General features: G+C 24.7%; 1 protein-coding gene across 3 annotated transcripts; it reads left to right on the top strand.

Moving 5' to 3' along the window:
• Positions 1 to 6761: 6761 nt before the first annotated feature.
• LOC129957027 (probable methylmalonate-semialdehyde dehydrogenase [acylating], mitochondrial) lies at positions 6762 to 19979 on the top strand. 3 transcript variants are annotated; one of them, XR_008782718.1, is made up of 8 exons: positions 6762 to 6839; positions 8302 to 8444; positions 10760 to 10905; positions 13825 to 13881; positions 14774 to 14838; positions 15181 to 15345; positions 18281 to 18396; positions 19852 to 19979. XR_008782718.1 is itself a non-coding variant. In XM_056069135.1 (8 exons), exons 2-6 carry the CDS (start codon positions 8430 to 8432, stop codon positions 15234 to 15236), a joined length of 309 nt encoding a protein of 102 aa, XP_055925110.1. In that variant the 5' UTR covers positions 6765 to 6839; positions 8304 to 8429; the 3' UTR covers positions 15237 to 15345; positions 18281 to 18396; positions 19852 to 19979. The 3 variants fall into 3 exon arrangements, 2 of the variants coding, with proteins under 2 accessions (XP_055925110.1, XP_055925111.1); XM_056069135.1 differs by having other exon boundaries at positions 6765 to 6839; positions 8304 to 8444; positions 10760 to 10858; positions 15164 to 15345; XM_056069136.1 differs by having other exon boundaries at positions 6765 to 6839; positions 8304 to 8444; positions 10760 to 10858.
• Positions 19980 to 21512: the final 1533 nt, after the last annotated feature.

Here is a 21512-nt window from a genome sequence, read left to right on the forward strand (position 1 = left end):
ATTAGAATTCCTATTCAATTATCGAAATCAAGTCACTAGGAATTTCACATAATTAATGGATGGCAATGGCAATTTACTTTTTGAGACGTTTTTATTTAGATACCAATTGTCTTTAAAACTGCCTGAAATGTATGATCTGAGGTGCATTTGCTTGCGATGCTGTATGTAAAAACATGGATCAAATGCTCCTCTAAAATTAGTACTCCATTTACGACTTAATGTTTATTAAGAAATATGTAGATATAAGCTTCTTTGTTTGGAAGGAAATACAAGTAAAAGAATATTAGAAATTTTAAATTGATTTATTAATATGAGAAATAAATAAGCGATGGCTGTAAAGCATCAACATAGTCATAATGAACAAACATTCATAGAAAATGAAACCTCATTTCATTTCATAGATTTTCAGAGATTTCATTTTCATAGATCTTAACGGTAATAGTACAGTAACAGTGCATTCCTTATAGAAAGGAGCATCTTCATTTTTATAAAACGGAACTAACCAGAAATATCTGAATATGAAGCCATTTCCTGTGGTCAAAAAAAATAATGTAATTATGTATTTGCTTTTATTAAGACTTTTCATGTTTTAATACAGTCTCCCATGGGGATTCGATTAAAACGTTTTGAAGAATAGTTTCTTCCTTCCGATAATTTTTAAATCAAATCATGCAAGTTTGTAATAACGTTCCTTTTTTCTCTATTTACTTATCAGTCAATAGAGAAATCCATTATAATTTTGGAGTTTAATTTATATTAAAAAAGCAGTTTATGGTACAAATCCAATAATCATTTAAAAATATTTAAATTATTTTTTAAATTAATAAATTAAATGTTTTTCAAGATAAACTTTGTCATATTTGTAATTTAATTTAATATGATACTAATTTTTTTAATTTTATTACTGTTATTCAGTCTTTCAGAATATTTTTTTAAACTTCAATAATAAATTTTTTTCACTCTTATTCAGATTATAAATTTATTCAGTATTATTTAAAAGCAAAATTATTAGCAAAATTTATCATTCGGTCAATGAAAACAAATTATACAATTTCTTTTGATTTACCGTCTAATGTAATAATAAATACCATGCGGTTTGTGAGACCATTAGCGATGGATTTTCGGTCACCCCTATTCTATTTTTAGCTCAATTGAATGGATTGACCCTGTAGCTTCCTGTTTTGTGACCTTCAATACACATGCACTTTTTCAACTGATTTCAGCAGATGCTTTTTTAAATAATTCAGTTATTTCTTAAAGTGCGGTCTCTAAGACCACATCTCCCTGTTAGTGTCCCAGTGATAAACAAGGCTTAGCAGATGGCACTAAAACTAAGGACCCAAAATATCATCCAGTTACTGATTAGGAAGCAGTGCTCCGAACACTTTTAAATGAAGCAGAAAGTGATTTTAATGATAAGGATAATTGTACAGAAGAGTTCTTTGATGAAAGTTCGCATTCAACTGATTTTGATATGTATGTTCAGACATAATTAATTTTCCTAGTGATAAGGTATTTAGAAAAATTTATAAAATATATTAATATACCAAGAGATATATACAGAAGAGTTCTTTGATGAAAGTTCACATTCAACTGATTTTGATATGTATGTTCAAACATAATTAATTTTTCTAGTGATAATGTATTTAGAAAAATTTATAAAATATATTAATATACCAAAAGATATATATACAGAATTTACAGGTTGATTTTTATACTAGTTTTTAACCTATATGTTTAAAATGCTCTAGAAAACAGTGCTATGAAAGTCGCACAAGCCTATAAAAAAGGGCCAATTTTACCTATTGTCATTTTTTATTTTTCATATAATTGTTGAATTTTACATTATATTTTCTTCTATATACCTTCATATACTGTAAAAATAAATATGATTTAAAAAGTAAAAAGTAATATGCTTTTTCAAGAATATTATTTATTGTAACATTTAATTTGAGAAGAAAATATATGTTACTTTTTTCGATGATAATATATTTTGAAAATTTCTAAAACATATCTATATATCAAGAAAAATATCTGCAAATTATAGTGGCAGTTTTTCATACTAATACATTCATTAGAAAATTTGAGTGTAAATGAAATGTGGTCTTGTAGATCGCACCTCCCCAGTTAAGTCCTAAAATTTCACCTCCCCAGTTAAGGGTTAAAGGAAATTTTGAAAATTACTTTTGATTAAATTAGGATAATGTTTCTGTAAATTTTGTGAAAACCAAAGATACTTGTTTCACATCCATTACAAACAGTAGGTAGTAGCATATAATTTTTTTTAAATCGGTTGCAAACACACTCTCAGGAAGATGCTCCTTTCCATGAGAGTTTATGTGGTTTTAACAACAATAAAGTATGAGCTTCAAAGGATTAAGATTAAATATACTTTCCAAGTGTTGTGTGACACTACATCAAAATATTTTTGATATTTTATTGAGTCATTTGCATACAAAACTTCAAAAAAAAAAAAATTAAGCTTTAAATGGTGCTTTTCTTTAAACAAAATGTGTACTTTTTTTAGTGACTGATATTTGAGAAACCTAGAAATTTTTATTTCTTTGAACCATCTGAATTATCACTAAAGACAAAAGTATGGTCATTGTTGAGTGCTTCCTGCAAGCTTTGTCTGAATGTAAAAGAATAATGGCAATATTTCTTTTAAATTTGGTTGATATATTTTACACAAATATGAAAATTTAGTTAAGAAAACACTGATGTAATGATTAAATATCAATGAAAATGCATTAGGAAAACTTAAAGCCTGAAAAAAAAAGGATATTGGTTCAAAAAGGTGTGTATTGTGTTTCTGCAAAAAATATAGGAAAAGCACACAAAAGATTAATTTGATCTTATTAATTTTTCTGTATTTCATTTAGTTATTTCATACAATTTATGATGTAATTACTAAAATGAAAATAATTTAAACTTGCAGAAATACAGATTCCTCTCAAGACATATGGCCTTGATTATAAATATTGAAATTAAATTTATTAAAAAATATAATTTATAATTATTTTTTAAAACCTTGATTGAAGATGTTTTGATATGAATTAAAATACTTAATTTATAGCCAACTACTAAACTGTTTATTGATGGGAAATTTAACGAATCCAAGACTTCAGATTGGATTGATTTGCACAATCCTGTAAGTAAGCAAACTAATTTATATATCTAGATGCCATTTGTTAAAATATTATGGAGGAATTCATTCATCTGTGAATATAAGGGGTAGTGATTAAAAACAGTCTTTTCAATGTTCATGATACAAGAATTTAATTTTTTACTGTGAATTGCTTATTATAAGTCATTGAATTTTATGGTAATTTTTGTTATGGGAAAACTCAATAAATAAAGCAGGATCAGACTATCAAATAGGCAATGTACATAACTGCCTAGGAACCCCACAACTTTGGAGGACTGCAAGTTTTTTCTAAATATGTGTTTTATTATTTGAGTAATTTAGTTTTAAAATTATCCAGATAATTTTATACAAATTTACAAAATAAAGAAAAACATTCAAATTAATATCAACTAACATTTACATTTCAAAATACTAAATTTGGCAATGTTTCCCATGTTTTCAAAACCACTTGCAGATTATTAACTTTGTTCAAGATGTTTTTCATTTGGTCAAATGATTCCCTGTTCAGTAATCTTAGCAAAAAATTATGCATTGTATTAGAAAAATTTTACATTTTTTAAAAACCATTTTGTTGAAAATTGATTTTGATTTTTTTCTGTGTGTGCGTCTGTTTTATATATTGAGAACAATTTCTTAAAGGAAACTTGCATTTAAATTTTTCCTTTTTTAAAATTTCAATCATAAGTAATTAATAATCATAATGCAATAATAAAAGTAAGCAACTGTAAATATACATGCATAATAATCTTTCATTTTCATCAAAGGTCTTCTTCACTGTTAATGGAGAGTTAAAGAATTATTCAAAGGATTGTTTTCTTCTCTTTTTCAAAATATTTTTTAAAGGAAAGATTAATGGCATAGTGACTGCAGAGATATGTATTTTCTATGTTTCTACTTTGAGATGGATTTTCTGAGTATATAAACCATAAACAAATTTTCTTGGTGTCATATTTGGATATATGAATTTGGAGTTGGTTATAGTGTGAAATTGAGCAGAATTTAAATACGATGACTTAAAAAAAAGCTAAAATACGTACTAATCAATGAAGCAAAGTTGTAAATATTTAATAAATAGTGATAATTTGTTCAATCAACAAAATATTGCGAAATTTTTTTATAAAATTTGTTTCACTTGTATATTTAGTTAATAATAATTGAAATTTTTTTTAATTAATTATAATTATTACTTGTAGTTTTAAAATGAAACTAAATATTTTTTTTATACTTAAATCAAAATTCTTCATAAAATTTTTTTTTTTTAATAATTTGTGGATTCTACGTTATATGTATTGTAGCATATAGATAAGAAGTATTACTGTTAAATAGGTAATCAATGTTCAAGGGTATGTAGTCTTTATTGAATATTGAGATACTTATTTTAAACTTCAGTTTAGAAAATTTTCGCATTCTGTTCTTCAGTACCAATCTTGAATGAATAACCATACTAATTAATTTGTACATTTTTGCTTTTATCAAACAAAAAATCTGCCTGCTTCATAATCTGATTTTTGAAAATATTGACTTTTTTTGTTGTTGATTATTTTATATACATAAAAAAATTTATTAATTGAATATATTTCTTGTGTCCGAATAACAACTTTATTTCTTTTCAGGCAACAAATCAAGTTGTGACAAGAGTGCCTAAATCTACCAAAAATGAAATGGAATGAGCAATTGCCAGTGCAAAAGAAACATTTCAAACGTGGTCCAATACATTAATTCTTACTCGACAGTAGACTATGTTCAGGTTGCAGCATTTAATAAAAGAAAATATGGTAATATCATTTGTGTTCTTTATGGTTGTTTCTATTTATACTGGATTTGTGATTTAAACATTTTTAAAATCTTACTGATCTTTGATAATATTATCAAACAATACATATCATTTAATTTTAGAAAAAAAAATCCTATCAAACTACTAAATATAATTAACAATAAGAATGATCCAAAAGTTGTTTAGATATTTATTTTTACTATCATTTCTAAGATTTTTTTATTTAATGCAAAAATGGCAAAAGAAATACATCAAATTGTACAACATTATTAATTCTCAGTGAAGTAGTACATGGATATGAGGTCAACTTGAGTTCTGAATTTTATTTGGGAAATATTTATGTGAGTCCTGGATGTCTGAAATTATAATTTAAAATAGAAATTGAGAGCAAGCATTAATATAATTAATTTTTTAATTAAAGCTAACACTGAAAAATTGAAAATTTTGTTTGCTAGCTTTCTCTACCCACTCCCCCTGATTATTTGGCTGATCGTTCATGAAAACATTTATATCTAATTAATGATTTTATTTTTGTATTTAATTTATATATATCATGTGTAGTTTTACAGTCAAAAGTTTGCAAGAATATTTACTGAGTAAGGAATTATTTACAGAGTAAAATAATTCCTTAAGTCTTAACAAAACAAGCAATAACTGTCAAAAACAAGTGAATAAATTCCACTTGTGAATTTTATAGCTGAACTAGTTAGTAATGTATTAAAGAATCCAATATTCATCTTCAATGTAATTTAAAAAGAATCCAATCTAAATGCTTAAAATGAAATATATGCATTTATGTATACAGAAAAATATATACAATAAATGAGGAAATCTGGAATTATGGAATATGTTCTGAAATTATTGCAAACAGTGGCTATAATTTGAATTTTTATAAGATATTTTCAACGAAATTATCTTTACAGTTGGCCAACAGTTAGTGCAAACTGCATGATTTGTCACTAAAAATAAAGGAGTACGTTATTTTTAGGCATATTGTAGTACATGAAATCACTGCTGACTGTATATGACATATGAACTGTGGCATTACATATAAGATAATTGCAATTTAAAAAAAAATTATAAAGGCTCTAGTATTATACAAATTTTTGGTTAAAGTAATAGTTTTATTAATTAGTTAAAAAGAAAATGTCATACTTCATTCTTTGTGTGACATAGTTAATGTAGTGACTGGGTATCTTATGTCTTGAGTTAGTACGTATAGACAGTATTTTATAGTATATCAAACTTTTACTTGAATTCTTTAATTTTCAATAATCTGTACTAAAGGTACTGTAATTCAGCTCAGATGACTGAATGAGAGTTGAGATAGGCACTGCTTCCACAACTTTGAAATTAAAAAAAAAAAGTGTAATTTTTCCAGATGTTTCTCTGTATGTTCGATTTTATTCTTTAATAGTAAAAAAACAGTGTGTAAACATTAGTATTTGAAAATAGGTTGGATGTGTTAAATGTTAAATTGAATAAAATATTATTTCATGTATGGATATTTTTTAAATTGAATATTGATATTGCATCAAAGTATTTCACATGACCTATGATATACTATACTGAGCACATTAATTTCATATGGAACTTTCAATAAAACAAATGAATTCTTGGCTTTGTATAATGGTCACTGTTTCTTTTTTTTATATTTTAAAAGAATTCAATTTTATAAATTTTGAGCAATGTATATATGTATTGTGCTTTTTTAATTCTTAACCAGTTTTATGGTATCTTCTACATATATGTCAAGATGAGATAACACATATAAAGATTAATGTGTTCAAGATGGCATTTGTAATTTTATAATAAAGTTCTAATTATTTTATTTTTAGAATATATTAAAAGAAAGTACTATTTTAGAACAAGGCAAAACTCTAATAGATCCAAAAGTGGATGTACACAGAGGATTACGTAAGTTCATATGTTATTGTTGTTCCAGTATATATTTTATTTGAAAGATAAATTTTATATATGATTGTGATTGTAATTTTTCTGTGAATAATAAAATATTTGATTTTATTAAGTGCTTCTATCCGAGTTATTTAATTTAATTATTTATTGATTATTATTAAGTGCTTTCCAGCATTAGCATTTTATCATGTTAAATAATCCATAAATTAAAAATATATATATAATTTTGTGAAGTAAGAATACCTTATTATTGCATTAGAAACGTTAAAAACTAGCTTTAGAATTTGGAATATCAATACATATATATATATATATATATATATAAGTTTAGAAGAATTCTATATGCAGGATAATATTATTAGAACCAAATTGAATTTTCAACACCTTCATTAGTTTATTTTATCTGTTATCCAATTAAATTTCATGTTCTATTTTAAGGATTTTTTTTTTTTTTTTTTGTGATTTGAAAGAAAATTCATTGGATACTTTAGATATTTATATATTTCGTATAATTTTTGTGTTGAATTGTAATAAATGACATGATTGTTTTAATGTATAAAAACCTGGTAAATCTATGATTTCGTAATAATAAAAATTATTTAAAATTGTTTATAAATATTTAAAGAGTTAAAATTTATATATATATAAATTTTATATATATATATATATATATATATATATATATATATATATATACACTGAGTTTTGAACTCGGGTTATGTAACTATTAAGTAAGGCTTAAAACAGATGGCGTAAGTACAGAATAAATAAAATCAATGAGAGAGCAAAAGTGAAAATATTAGAATTATATGAAATATCAAGCAATCTTATTTTTTGTGTGTTTTTACACATGCTTTCAATTATTTTATTTTTAAATATATATCTATCTAATAAGCAAAGATTTTTTAAAATGGTATTGTCTGTTATGTGATTGAATGTCCCATTTTTTAAGTATTAGAAAAATACTTAGAATCTGTTTTTGTTTTATAGCATATTTATATATTTAAGACACATTATTTTAAATCTGAGTTTTATACATATTATTTTGTGAATAGGAAAGAGCAAGAATGGTTGAGCTGAATCTTATATGAATTCAAACTCTATGAAAGTCATTGATACTTGAATTATTTGAGTATTTTATTCTAATAATTTGCTATTGATTTTTGTTATTATTATTGTCATCATTATATTTGTTAAAGAGTCGAATGTAATTGAATTTTGCTTTAGAATTTAAGGTGTTTAAATTTAGCTTTTTATGGGATATTCTATTGTATTTGCCCAATACAAATTATAGTAACTGGAAGATAAAAAGTAAACTTAAGAACTAGTTAATTATAAGCTTTTAATTGTATTTCATCTGATAGTTATTTATTGAATCCATCACCTGATAATTATTTAATGAATTTTTCTTTTGATAATTATTTATTGAATCCATCATCTAATAGTTATTTATTGAATTCAGAGGTTGTGGGGTCACATCCTTACAGTTGGGAGAAACCTTACCATTAATATCTCAAGACATGGATACCACATTGTATTGCTTACCTCTTGGAGTGTGTACTGGTATTTGCACCATTTAATTTTCCTGCAATGATACCATTTTGGGTGAGTTCTTACATTTTATTCCTCTTCTTAAGTGTCAACATTTGTGATACAATTTCTTGTAAGAAGGGAATTCAATAGCATTAAATAAGGTACAATTGATTGAACTCAAAATAATGAAAACATATTCTTTGGGCAGTGTTAAAAGTTGAAATATATATGTGTTAAATTATTGCTCTTTTAAACCTTATTATTCCCTTTTCTTATCTACTGTTTTGTGTAATTTCTGTTGAATCATTAATTCATCAAATAAAGTAGATTTATTTTTAGTTTCCTAACTTTTGTAATTGTTGATTTAATCTTACTGATTTATTTTCATTATTTGATATTAATATAATTATTAATTCTTTCTTTATTTTCCAGATTTATTTTTAAGCCATGAAATTTTATTTTGAAATGTATTTTGACAGCCATGTTTCAAAATTATAAGGCTTGTTGCAAGGAATGTTTTTTCCTATTCACCTTTTAATCTCCAAAATATATGTTATCTTTAAAGTGTATAATTTGGCAATATCTTGAAATGTTTGGCTTTTTAAAAAAAATAACTAAAACCAATTCGTTATTATAGTAAATTATATAATTCCATGTATCAATTAGGCATGTAAATTAAGTAATTTATTAATTTATAGAACAATACTTTACTTAATAATTTAATAATAAAGTTAACATTTTAAATTGCAAAATGAATGTGTTTATAAAGCATGCAACAATTCATTAATAAGCATATATTTATTGCATCAAGGTGTGCTAAAATAGCACTTTACGTAGCACATAAAGTTGTTTTAAAAAGAAGAACATTTATAATTGTCACTTTACTCACTGCATGGAGTAATTTTTAATCCTAATACAACATTTCTCAGTATTTACATTCCAACAGATATTTTTCCTTCAAGATTCCTATTCCTTCAAGGTTTTTTTTCCTTTATTAGCTTTTTTGTCACAGATTTTGGAGCTATGCTTGTCGTTTAATGCTTCACTATGGTGTAGCCATTCTTTCTAAGAAATTACAAGTTACATTCCTAATAAATTCTCTTCACTTCTGTGACTAAACTGAATATATGCCACTGTTATTTTTGTGTATTAAACCAGTTTATATTTCCAAAATGAAAAATTTCACCTAACCATGCATTTGTCATATTTTCAAGTCAGTGTTGTTGTTTTGAAATTTATTTTTAACTTCATTTTTGAGAAAACATTTTAATTTTGAAAGTGCCCTGTTTTTTAAAATATTTTAAGTTTTTATATATATAATGTGTAAATAATGTAATCTTTTTAATGAGTCAACTGCTAATTTATTTTTTTAATCTGCCAAGTTCCCCTTTTTTAAAATCAAGTGATGATGCATATATACATTGAGGTTGTATAGTAATTACAATAGTATACAATATAATAATAATACAATATAATAATAGTAATATAATAGGTTGTATACAATATAATATACAGTATAATAATAGTAATACAATATAATAATACAATATAATAATAGTAATATAATAGGTTGTATGGTAAATTTTGCAGAAAATTGTAATAATGTGAATAAGATTTCATATTAGATAAAAAAAATTACACATTGAATGCACTTAACTGGTCAATGGAAGATGCCAATTGTGAAAGCGAAATTTCCATTTGAAGCATATTAATTTCAACATAAAGAGGAATTGAAAATTCTAAATTCTGAAATTTCTGCCAATAAAATGCTTGTTCATTCTATAGTCATATAATATTCCTGGTTACTCTAATAAAGTTTTTGTTTGCTATAAGTAAAAAGTAGAAATCTTAGTGATAATCTTTATTTAGAATATTATGATCATTTGCTACTCTTTTCTTAAGAAATAAATTTTCAGCATTACTATAAACAAATATAAATTTCATGAAATAGCTTTAAAGCTTTCTCTACATTTATAAGAATTAAGAATTAGGTTATCACATACAAATTAATGGATTCACAAATGTTTTGTCCTCAAATATTGCAATTTTAGAGCACATAATATTGAATTATTGTATATATAGTTTTTGTATTTTAAATTTTTAAGAAAAATGTAGGATATATTTTCTTTCCTTTTGGGTTTCAAGCGGCACATCCTTCTAATATCCTTTATTAAAACCAATATTGTTGGAGAATTCTAAATGATATGAAGAAATCAAAATTAATCTGCAAGTCATCAGCATAACAATTAAAAATTTTCCCCTATCATTTGTTGCATTTAAGAATTGAACTAGAATTATTTTAATTTTTATTACAATATACAATATTACTTTTTAATTTTTATTATAATACAAAATTAATAGCCTTATTAATTTTTTGTAAATTTCAGATGCTTCCTCTAGCATTGGTATGTGGTAATACCATGATTCTTGCACCATTGGAAAGAGATCCAGGTGCTGCAATGATTTTAATGAAGTTAACAAAAGAAGTTGGTATACCTGATAGTTGTTAATGTTATTCATGGTGCACATGAAGGTATAGAATTAAGTTAAAAATTCCTGTAATTTATATGTAGGATATGTTTTATACAAATAATGTATTGGATTTCCAGTATTTATTAGTAGACTAACAGATATTTGCCAGATGGTTTATTAAAGTGATATTTTCTATTTTCATTTAATAAATACTCACTGACATTAGGACTGTAATATTGCTTGCAACTATTCATTTTTGGTGGCATTTGTCAATCTTATATTTCTGAGACTTTAATGATCATACAAATTTAAGAATAAAATTTGTTAGATTGAAATTTACAATTACCATTTGGTTTTGAAAATTCTTCATTAAAATATTAATCAATTCATTATGAATTCATGCTTAGCATTTATCCATTGCAGCCCCAAGTAATGGAATAATGTATTAAAAGGAAAAGAATGGAGAGGTAGGTTGTTATGGGGGCTTTAGAAGTGTATCCCTAATAGGGAAATTATTTATCAATTTACTCTTCCATTAACCTACTTTCTTTTCTTTTTCCTTTTTTTTTTTTATTTACTCTTTCATTAACCTTATTATTTTTTTTTCTTTTTATTCTCCTTATCTTTTGAACTGCTTGCTTTTAATTGATTTTGAACACTTCGTATATATATTTAAATACTTATGTCATTGCCAACTTTTATGTTATTTTTTTAAACAATCTTGTTATCAATCAAAATATTTATATAAAGATAAATTTTTCTTCTGATTTAATGTCGTATACTTAAAAAAATTAAATTCCCTAATCAGATAAAAAAAAGTAGTAACTATTTTAGATTAATTTTTCTAATGAATATGTCATTATAAAGTTAGCATTCATTTATATATATAAAAATATTATTATTTTCTATTGCATTATTAGACATATTTCAACTTTTAATATTTTTACTATTACCTTGTTTATGTGGCAATCCAACTATTAGAGCTATATCTTTTGTGGGTTCTAGGTGTTTTATGACTGTTTTTGTAATTTTCTTAGATTTTAACCATATGAATTCTTTTATATATTTTTCTTGTAATATGTCCTAGAATATTTTTGTAAAACATGAAGAAAAATTACTAATTTTTTATAATTGTCATGGTCATTATGGAGTCATAATATTGAGTTAAATTTTATTGATTATATATAATCTTAATTTAAAATTCTAATCAATTTTTTAAATTTATCTTTACCTACCTGATTTTATTTTATTCTAAATTTTTCTATTTCCTGTTTAATTTCTCACTTTTTAATTATTTCTAACATGCACTCTACAAAATTGACTCTTTTTTTTCCTTTTTTTTCCCCCCACACAATGAGCAAAAGGATAAAATTTCTTAATACATTGCATTCTTTTCAAAGACATTCTAAAATTTTCTTTTCTAAATCTATATGTATAAAAAGAAATCCCCATTAGAATGTTATCAAAATCACTAAAAAAAGAACAATTTCTGTAACTTTGCTCTTTTGTTTTGAACAAACGTCTTACACCTTTTGTTCCCTTATATAAATTATGGCTACTGTAATGAAATAAATTGAAGTTCATTCCAAAAGTTTCTCCTTTTCACCACATATCTGCAAAATTCTGTGTACAGTACACACACATTCACACACAGTGATTGTTAAAGTCCTTAGATTAAAAACAGCATCTCATATATCCAGGGAAGTAATGTGTACCTGTAATAAAGTGGCTATAATTTAATAAATTTGAGTCAAATTGCAGCACCCCTATAAGCAAAATAAAAAGAATGTGAAAAAAAAAAAAACTAAAATAAGATATCAGATTTATAGTTCAATTAGAATAACATACACTATACCATAATAGAAACACAGAAAAGTGTTCACGTTCTATACAATTTGTTCAGATATTTGTGATTTAAATGACAAATTTTACATTTGATCAAAGATTTATCGTATAGTTGAAAAATGTATCCACAGATTCCTCTTTCTTCCCCCACTAGTTTATTTTCTGAATTATTATTTTTTTTTGATGCAAAAACTTCACTTCACTGTTGCTTAACTTGAAAAAAACTATATAATAATACAGGGGAATGCATTTTTCAGTACAAACCTTTTTTCAAGTCATAGAAAGTTCATAATTTTAATTGCAAATATCTTTAACAATTTTATTGATAACTCCACATAAATTTTTTTTGTTTTTTTTTTTGTAAGTTTCTTATTTCAATGGTAGAGGAACTATGAACTTCAATGAATTCAGCATAATGATTTACTATAGATACGTATTACTTCCCTGCCTATGCAAAATACCATTTGAATTGGACGTCTTAAAATTCCAATTCAGTAGTATATGTGTGTTTTGTAACATTATTATGTTGAATTAATTTAATAAAAATCAATATCAATATTGTATTATATTATCTTATTCTAATTCATTCTATTAAATAGAACTATGAAACATCAAGATAATGTTTTATATGTAATGTAAACTTATATTTATATAAATGAAAATAATGATCAAATGTTTAGATTTCTTAAAGTTTAAAAATATTTTTTCTATATATTGATATTATAGAAAAAATGTTATAATATTTCAATGGTATCTCATTTTGTTCATTTAGCATAGAATGATATAAATATATTTTTTATTTTATTTCAAATTTATTCTTTTGTGATTGATTTTAAAAATAAAGAAGCTAAATTTTATATTTTTTGCTTTCTATTCATTTTTAAAGATATGTTTTATTAAATATATTATTTATTTCTTCAGTTGCCCATGTTTCAAATATCTTTCGGTGATGTTTTTTTAAAGTGGGGTTTTAAAAATTAAAATTTGCAGTCAGTGCTGATAATGTTTAGCATACATTTAGATTTTAATTTCTAAAAAAAATTATATCAAATTCTGATTTGGATAAATTAGAATAAAGCATATTTTATATATAATGTATTGTTATACTATATTCTAACAAAATCCTTTTTCTTAGGGTAAATATGTCTATGAACGAGGCTCCAAGAATGTCAAACGAGTGCAGTGTAATATGGTAATTATTTTTTAATTAGTTTTTTTTTTCAGTTTTCACTTTATAATCAGTTTTTTTGGGGGGGGAGAGAATTAATTGGGTCTAATTTATATCTTTCGAAATCTTCTAGTATAAATATATAGTTTTTTTACTGCTCTTTTATATTTTTATCCCAATCATCACATTCTTTCAGAAATTTTTAATTTACAGTTTAACTTTTTACTGCACCTCTCCAATTAAAAAGATTTCCTGTTGTCAAACCAGAAAAGGGCAAATTTTATTTACATGGGAATATAATCAATATCTTTGTCATTTTTTTCCTTCCAGTTTCATAAGTGAATTTGAAGATAAAGGTTTAATTTCATAGCTATTGCTATAATTTTTTTTTTTTTTTTAGCTCTTTATGATGAAAGGGCAATTTTTCTGATTTGATTTATTCTTTTTACCTTCAATCATAAATGTTATGAGTAATTAGCATTTATTTCATTCCCACACACTCATAATTTCCATGTTCTTTGAGTTGCATAATTCATCTATGAACCTGTCTAAGATTTTCATTCATCTTTAAAACATATTTTTTACTGATTCAAACCTGATGAAAAGGGCTTGAGTTATTTTGGTCAAAAATTAACATGTCAAATATTTATATAAATTTTTAGTTTGGGATTCCAAGAGCCATGATTGTTGAAGTTTTGCTAAAAGTTTTTAGAATTTTGACTAAATTAATAAAATTTGCAGAATTTCTATTCAAGAAAATTGCTTGATAAAATAAATTTATTTTATTAGTCTATATTCATTATTTTGTTGTTCTATCTCTATGTATAGTTTGCCTTAATAAAATGAATAATCATATCTTTCATTATATCTAAGTTGTCTTTAAATGATTATTGATATATCCAAAATATTTTTTCAGCTTGTAGGTGCAGCAGGTCAGCCTTGTATGGCCTTATCAACAGCTGTTTCAGGTTTTACAGAAAGGTAAGGTTCTTGTTAATGATTGATTTTTAGAAAACTAAAACATTTAAATTATTTTCTATTGAAATTAAATTTTTTTACTTTTAACCATCAGCTTTTGTTATTAAGTATAAAATTAATAATTGCAAGTTATTACTTGGATCTACTTGTCATTCATTTAAATACATTAATCTAAATCGTATTCTGAAGAGAATAATGGTAATATTATCAACTTTTATAATTGCACTACCCTTTTTTGTATTTATAATAAAATTGAGTTATGAAACTTAAAATGATTAACACCTCTTGTGCATATGCTCATATTAAAAAGAAAAAAAAATATTCTAAGGCATATTCCAAATATAGATCTTGGACCTGTCATATCACCTGGAAGCCAAAAAGAGAATTTGCAATTTAGTTGAATCGGAAGTAAAGGAGGGTGCCAAATTGTTGTTGGATGGAAGAGGCATTGTAGTTCCAGGTTTTGAAAAAGGAAACTTTGTTGGTCCGACTATTCTTTCTGATGTGAAGGTACCGGAAAGTTCTTGTTTGACTTCTATATTTCTCAAATTTTTATATAATATATATTCTACTCATGTCAGTATGATTTGATGAAACTTTAATTTTAACTTTTCCTTGTATATCTTCTAAATTGAACTATTTCTGTGTTTTTCATATGTTATGTGGATATTTTGGATTGGTTATTACAAATTCATTTATAAATAAACTTGCACATAAAGTAAAAAAAGATACAAAAATTTCAAGGCAGTACTAAATTTGGTTTATAAATTCTTGAATTAGGGAATTTGTTACATATGCATCACTGTCTAATAATTTTTAAAATGCAGTATAGCGTGAAACTGTCAGACAAGAAGTTACTAATCAAAATGTTGCAATCTGTATAAGATATATATATTTTTTATAGATTGTCTGATGTAGATTGTTTTTGAAGATTGTAAACCAAGCATTGTCACGGTGTTTCCATTTGTTCTGTACTAATATATTTTCAGATAAGAGTTTAAAAGATATCATTTAGTTAAATATTTTTCTAAAAGCAACCAGATTTATTTAGGGCTTTATAACATTAATATGGTGTGTTAAAATGTTTGATTAAATGCGTTAAGAATAAAAGTATTGAAAGTAATTTTTGAAGTAATTTAAATTTGAAAGATTGCTTTCCATATTTATCAAATTTTTAAGATGTGTGAAATTAGTGAAATTATTCTACACATGTTAATATAATTTCATAAAACTTTGATTTTTTTTGTGTATATCTACAAAATTAAAATGATTTCCATATTCACATCATATTGATATTTTGTGTTGATTTTGAATTTTTTTCGAGCAAACATAGTCATAAAGTAAAATAATAATTACATAAATTTTAAAGCCCATATTAATTTGATAGTTAAATTCTTGAATTAGGAAACAGGTTAATATATTGTACTTCATTGTTTAATAATTTTAAAATGTTGTTGAATGTTAAATTGTTAATTAACAAGCTACCAAAAAAATGTTATGATCCCTATAGGTTTATTTTTTCGTAAATGCCAAAAGAATCATCAAAGGGCTCTCTTATGCTAATATGTTTCCAGATTAAAGAGGTTAATAGTAAAAAAATATCAATAATTACAGTTGAAGAAAATTATTAATAAAAAACTGTGTGTTGATATATACTGGTATGCTATGTCTGAAAGAAAACAATCTTATTAGCTGATGTCTTTTTCATTGCTGTAAATGAGAAGAAAGGATGTTGATAACAGAGAGATTGGAAGATATTCAAAATGGACAATAAGCAAACCTTTTAAAACTTTTTTTATTGAAAATTTATGCTTAAAGATTTAAACAATTCAATTGGGTAACCTGCCTAGTAAATATAAAATTAAAAAAAATTACATCATTAATTACAAGAAGAGTAGTAATTAATATTGTAATACTAAGTAGAGCTGATTCATGTGAAATATGCCATAACTAGATGACATAAAAATTCAGAATCAACATTACCATGGTGTGAAGTGGATAGAAATAAAACTGTTCTAAAATTACGGTTGGGTAGGTACTGTGATGGCTTATGAACTTGAAAATGGTCATTATTTATTGGCTATAGATTTCTATAGAGTTTTCCAGTATTTTATAAAAGCTACATCATATTGGCATATGAGTTACTTATTTTGTTCATTTAACTTATAATTATTGATGTTTATTTTGTATTATTAAATTATTTTATAAATATTTATTGTTTTTAAGTTCACTGCAAATGATAAAAATGGAAATGATAGTTAATAAATATTTCTTCATTAAAAATAGGAAAAGTAATTAATTGTGATGTTAATTTAAAAACTGCAATTTTTAATATTGTTTTATCTTTTATTCCCCAGATTTGTGCATAGGCTAGTTTTAAAAGTTCCTAATTCTAATCTAAAACTATTCTCATTCATGTTAATGTTTTTTTTTAAATCCTATCTTTAAAAAAATAAAGCTTCAATGAAAATTATACTTCACCAAAATACATTCATTCACTACTTAAAATTTTATTTTGTTTAAATCTGGCTTGTTTTGCCATTTCTCCATTACTCTTTTTGTTTAAAAGTAGTGAAATAATTTAAAAAGAATAAATGGAATGAAAATTTTAAATTTTGTAATATTGTATATAATCTATTTAGTGGTTTAAAGTTTATTTATATTTATTTAATTTTGAAAACTTTTTTAATTAGAAAAATATTTATTTTTGGATTTTAACTAAATATTAGCTTTTCTTAATCTCAGATTTTTGCATATAATTATTTGATTTTTAAAGAAGAAGACTAAACTAATTTTTGAAGTATGAGAATATAGTCCCATCGATTGTTTTATGAGTTAAAAGTATTACATGATTTAAAAAAATTTCAATTGAAAAATTTTAAATTCCATTCTAGTATTATTCAAAATCTAATAGACTAATGTGCATTTTAACAATGTATCTTTTTTTTCCCCTTGTGTGCTGAAGTTGAATTATGAAGATTGTTCTCCTAACAGAATAGAAATGTGGTTCAGTTTCCCCTGAAAGCTCTCTAACTTACACCCAATTATTGGAACTGAAGTCAGACTTCTATCTCATGTGATATACAAGTGCTTCAATACTACCTTAACTAACAGAAGCTTTAATACCTTCCTTGTATCAGGTGGCCTTCTGGGTTTATTTCCTTATGCTAGACCCAGTATGATTTATTATACCAACAGTGTTTACAAAATTAAAGTAATAAATATGTTAACATAAAATACCTAATAGTTTGATATACTATACTTTGTGAAAAAAAATTTTTACATCATTATTATTTTAAACTGCATTTCACTTTGTTTCCATACAGTATATTGAAAACAACCATGATTTGATTTTATAATATTTTGGCCTGTAAAACATTTTAAATATTAATAATGGCTGTTTGAAAATCTATATTTATTACTGTTAATGATTTTCTTTGTACAGCCTTTGATGATGCTATTAATCTTATTAATTGTAATCCTTATGGATATGGAACAGCAGTGTTTACTGCAAATAGAGCTACAGCAAAGAAATTTGTGGCAGAAATTGATATTGGTCAAGTAAGAAATTTTACTTCATTATAACTTTTATTATTATAGTATATGATAATTCTTGGTGATAATTTTCCTTTCTTTCCTATCTTTTATTCTGTTTTGTCAACCAATATACTTATATTACTTAAATTTATAGTAGATTAATTATTAATTTTATAAAAAAAAATGCATAAATATATTTTGCAACTGTCTTTTTGAAAGGAATTATATATTTTGGCTTAAATATTGAGAATTTCTATAAATAAAATTATATTGTTCTCCCTTTTCCTATTTTAAGCCCTTGTTTTATATTTACAACATAACTTTCACTTACTCCCAGGAGTATGGACACTATTGAGAACCTCTTCACTTCTGCATTTTGAAGCTTTATATTTTACCTTAGAAGACACATATTTAAACTTTTCTGGCTTTCATCTGGAATTAAAACTTTTCTTTTTACCACAAAATCTCTGAAGAATATGTCTGCATAGCTAATAACAGTTAATAATTCTCTGCTATTTAATCATCTAAATTTTATTGAATCTTAATGAAAAAGTGTGTGATCCCACTATAAAATGTGTTTTGAAGCCATCTTTTATTGGAAAGTTCCTGGTTTTAATAGAAAAAAAGTGTAATAAAATGAATTTTATTTTGATTTCAAATAATATTTTTCATTGAATTTTAAGCCCAGTTTGTAGTGCTAGTTGAAAATGAAGGATCCATCAATTCCCTACTTCAAATCTGATAACATTAAACAATGATAAAATTTGAATTTAAAATTTTGATATTTGATCCAATAAATATATTACTGAAAACATTATGAAATCTACATTTTTATCTTGATCTAATTAATTATACAATATTGTTGCAAAAAGACTAGTTTCAATAATAAAAAATATTTCACTCCTCTGTAACTAAAACTCACCAAGTGATGAAGCTAACATTAATTTTATTGTTTAAAGCCAGTCAACAGCTGTGTTGATTAAAATCTGCTCATTTGAGCAGATTGGTTTTTCAGACACAGGTTGAAATATTCTAATATTGTTTAAAATAGTGGTATTCAGAGTTTCTTAATCTTATGGTAATCAGCTCGTTAAACTGATAGTCTTTTCAATGTTAAGAATGACTAAAATTAGACTGTTTTTTTCAACAGCAAATTTGATTCAAACATAACATATAATATTGTGCATTCTTTAAACCAATATTAGAAATATATGCCTACATATGAAAGTTGAAAATGAGTTATACGGCCTGTTAGAATGGACATTTTGTATACTATCATCTTGCATAACAGTAGGAATACATTTTATTTGAAAAGTTTTGAAGTATTTGATCTGAAGAGCAATTAAGAATAGTTCAATGCTTGTGGGAGGATTAATGAATTGTTATATCCAACAGTTACACTAATGTGTAAGAGCCTTATATTCATTTCTAAACATTATGCAGAAATTAGATAATGCTTAATGCTCTTTCATTTTTCAGGTTTCAGTTTCTACACGCAGCTGAAGATGATAACCCAGTTGGGGAGAGAACAAGATGCTACTGATTCTAAAGTAACAACGAGCATGCCAGTCATGAAGTGAATAACATGAAGTGCTAATATATCTTCCAAAGATGAATTTATTGTTAAAAATTTAAAATCTTATTTGTAAATTTTTTTATTTTAATAAAATTTTGTATTTCATTTGGAGTTGGAATTTTAACTATTGTTACTGTAATTTTTTCTATTGAAGTAATTTATAAGTATCTTGTATAATGAGCAAGTATAAATTTCTAAACATTGGATTAAACATTAATATCTTTCAAAATGAATAAAAACTATTATTGTTTTATTATTAAATTCATTATTCAATGTAAACAGAATAATTCTACTGATGGAAAATATATGCCATGGTTTAGTCAATATTTTAATTGTAATGTTTTAAATCTTTAATTTTTTAAAAGCTTGAAATATTTTTTATTCGAATGAAGAATCAGAAAAAAATGCCATTTAAGTAACCAGAATTCTTGAATATTTAAGCCTTTGTGTGGCAAAATCATTATTTATATTTTTTACAATGAGTTTCAAAGCAATTCAAATTTACTTGCACATTTTCTTAACAAACTGGGACAGTGAATATTACTTATTAAATAAATAAATAAAAAGTGATTTGAAATTTGAGTTCTTTAGACTGAAGCATCATAGTATGATAATATTTTGCAAGATAAATCGTTTAGATATAACTTAATGTCTAAGATTCCGCCATATTTTCTGAAAATAACACCGACTTCAATGTTATACATAAGTTCTTTTTCTTGCGTACACGAAACTCTCCAACTGAGACCATGACATCAGGCACTAGTGAAGATGTAAATGTATGTTTCATCTATCTTGTAAATTTCGCCCCATTGCAACTTCATTTTTTTTATACGTATTGTAAATTACACAGATATAAAATAGAATCTTTCATCTTTAATTTTCAACAATAGAAAAAAAAATTACGTGATCAGATACTTGATGGAACAATGAAACCGTTCTGAACTTCACTGAAACAATGTAATCTATTGTTGGAAATTAGTTAAAAAAAATTGCCAAAATGCAGCAAAAATTTCCACGATTATTAATTTGTTATCATCAAAAAGATAATTTGAAAAGGTATAATTTTATTTTTGTGCGATAATATTTTCGAAATTAAAAGCGGAAAATTTCAAAAATTCAGCTTTATTTTTATAATTTAAAATTCTATTTAAAAATAAATAAATAAATAAAAAAATGTCTCCGAGTACAAATTTCCGACTTCAAATGCACGTTTGAAACTTTATTGTCTTAGGCTAAACGGTCTGGCCTGTAGGACGCCGACACAGACACAGCACCCCCCCCCCCCCCCTTTGTTGCACACAAACTCATTCATCATTATTTTTCGTATAAATAGATTAGAGAGCAAGATGGACGATAATATTCTATCAAAATAACACGTTTAAAGTATTGGAATGAAGTAGGTATGATACACACGTGATTCTAAATCAGTAAAATTTTATGTATTTTTTCTGAAAATTATTCTGCTCAGTTAAAAAATGGAAAGCTGTTGTATCATGCTTTTTCTTTCAACTTTTTACATATTAGATTTTACATATTTTTTTACATATAGATTAGTTGGTTCACT

This window comes from Argiope bruennichi, chromosome 11, assembly GCF_947563725.1.
Source record: "Argiope bruennichi chromosome 11, qqArgBrue1.1, whole genome shotgun sequence".
Taxonomy (NCBI): Eukaryota; Metazoa; Arthropoda; class Arachnida; order Araneae; family Araneidae; genus Argiope; species Argiope bruennichi.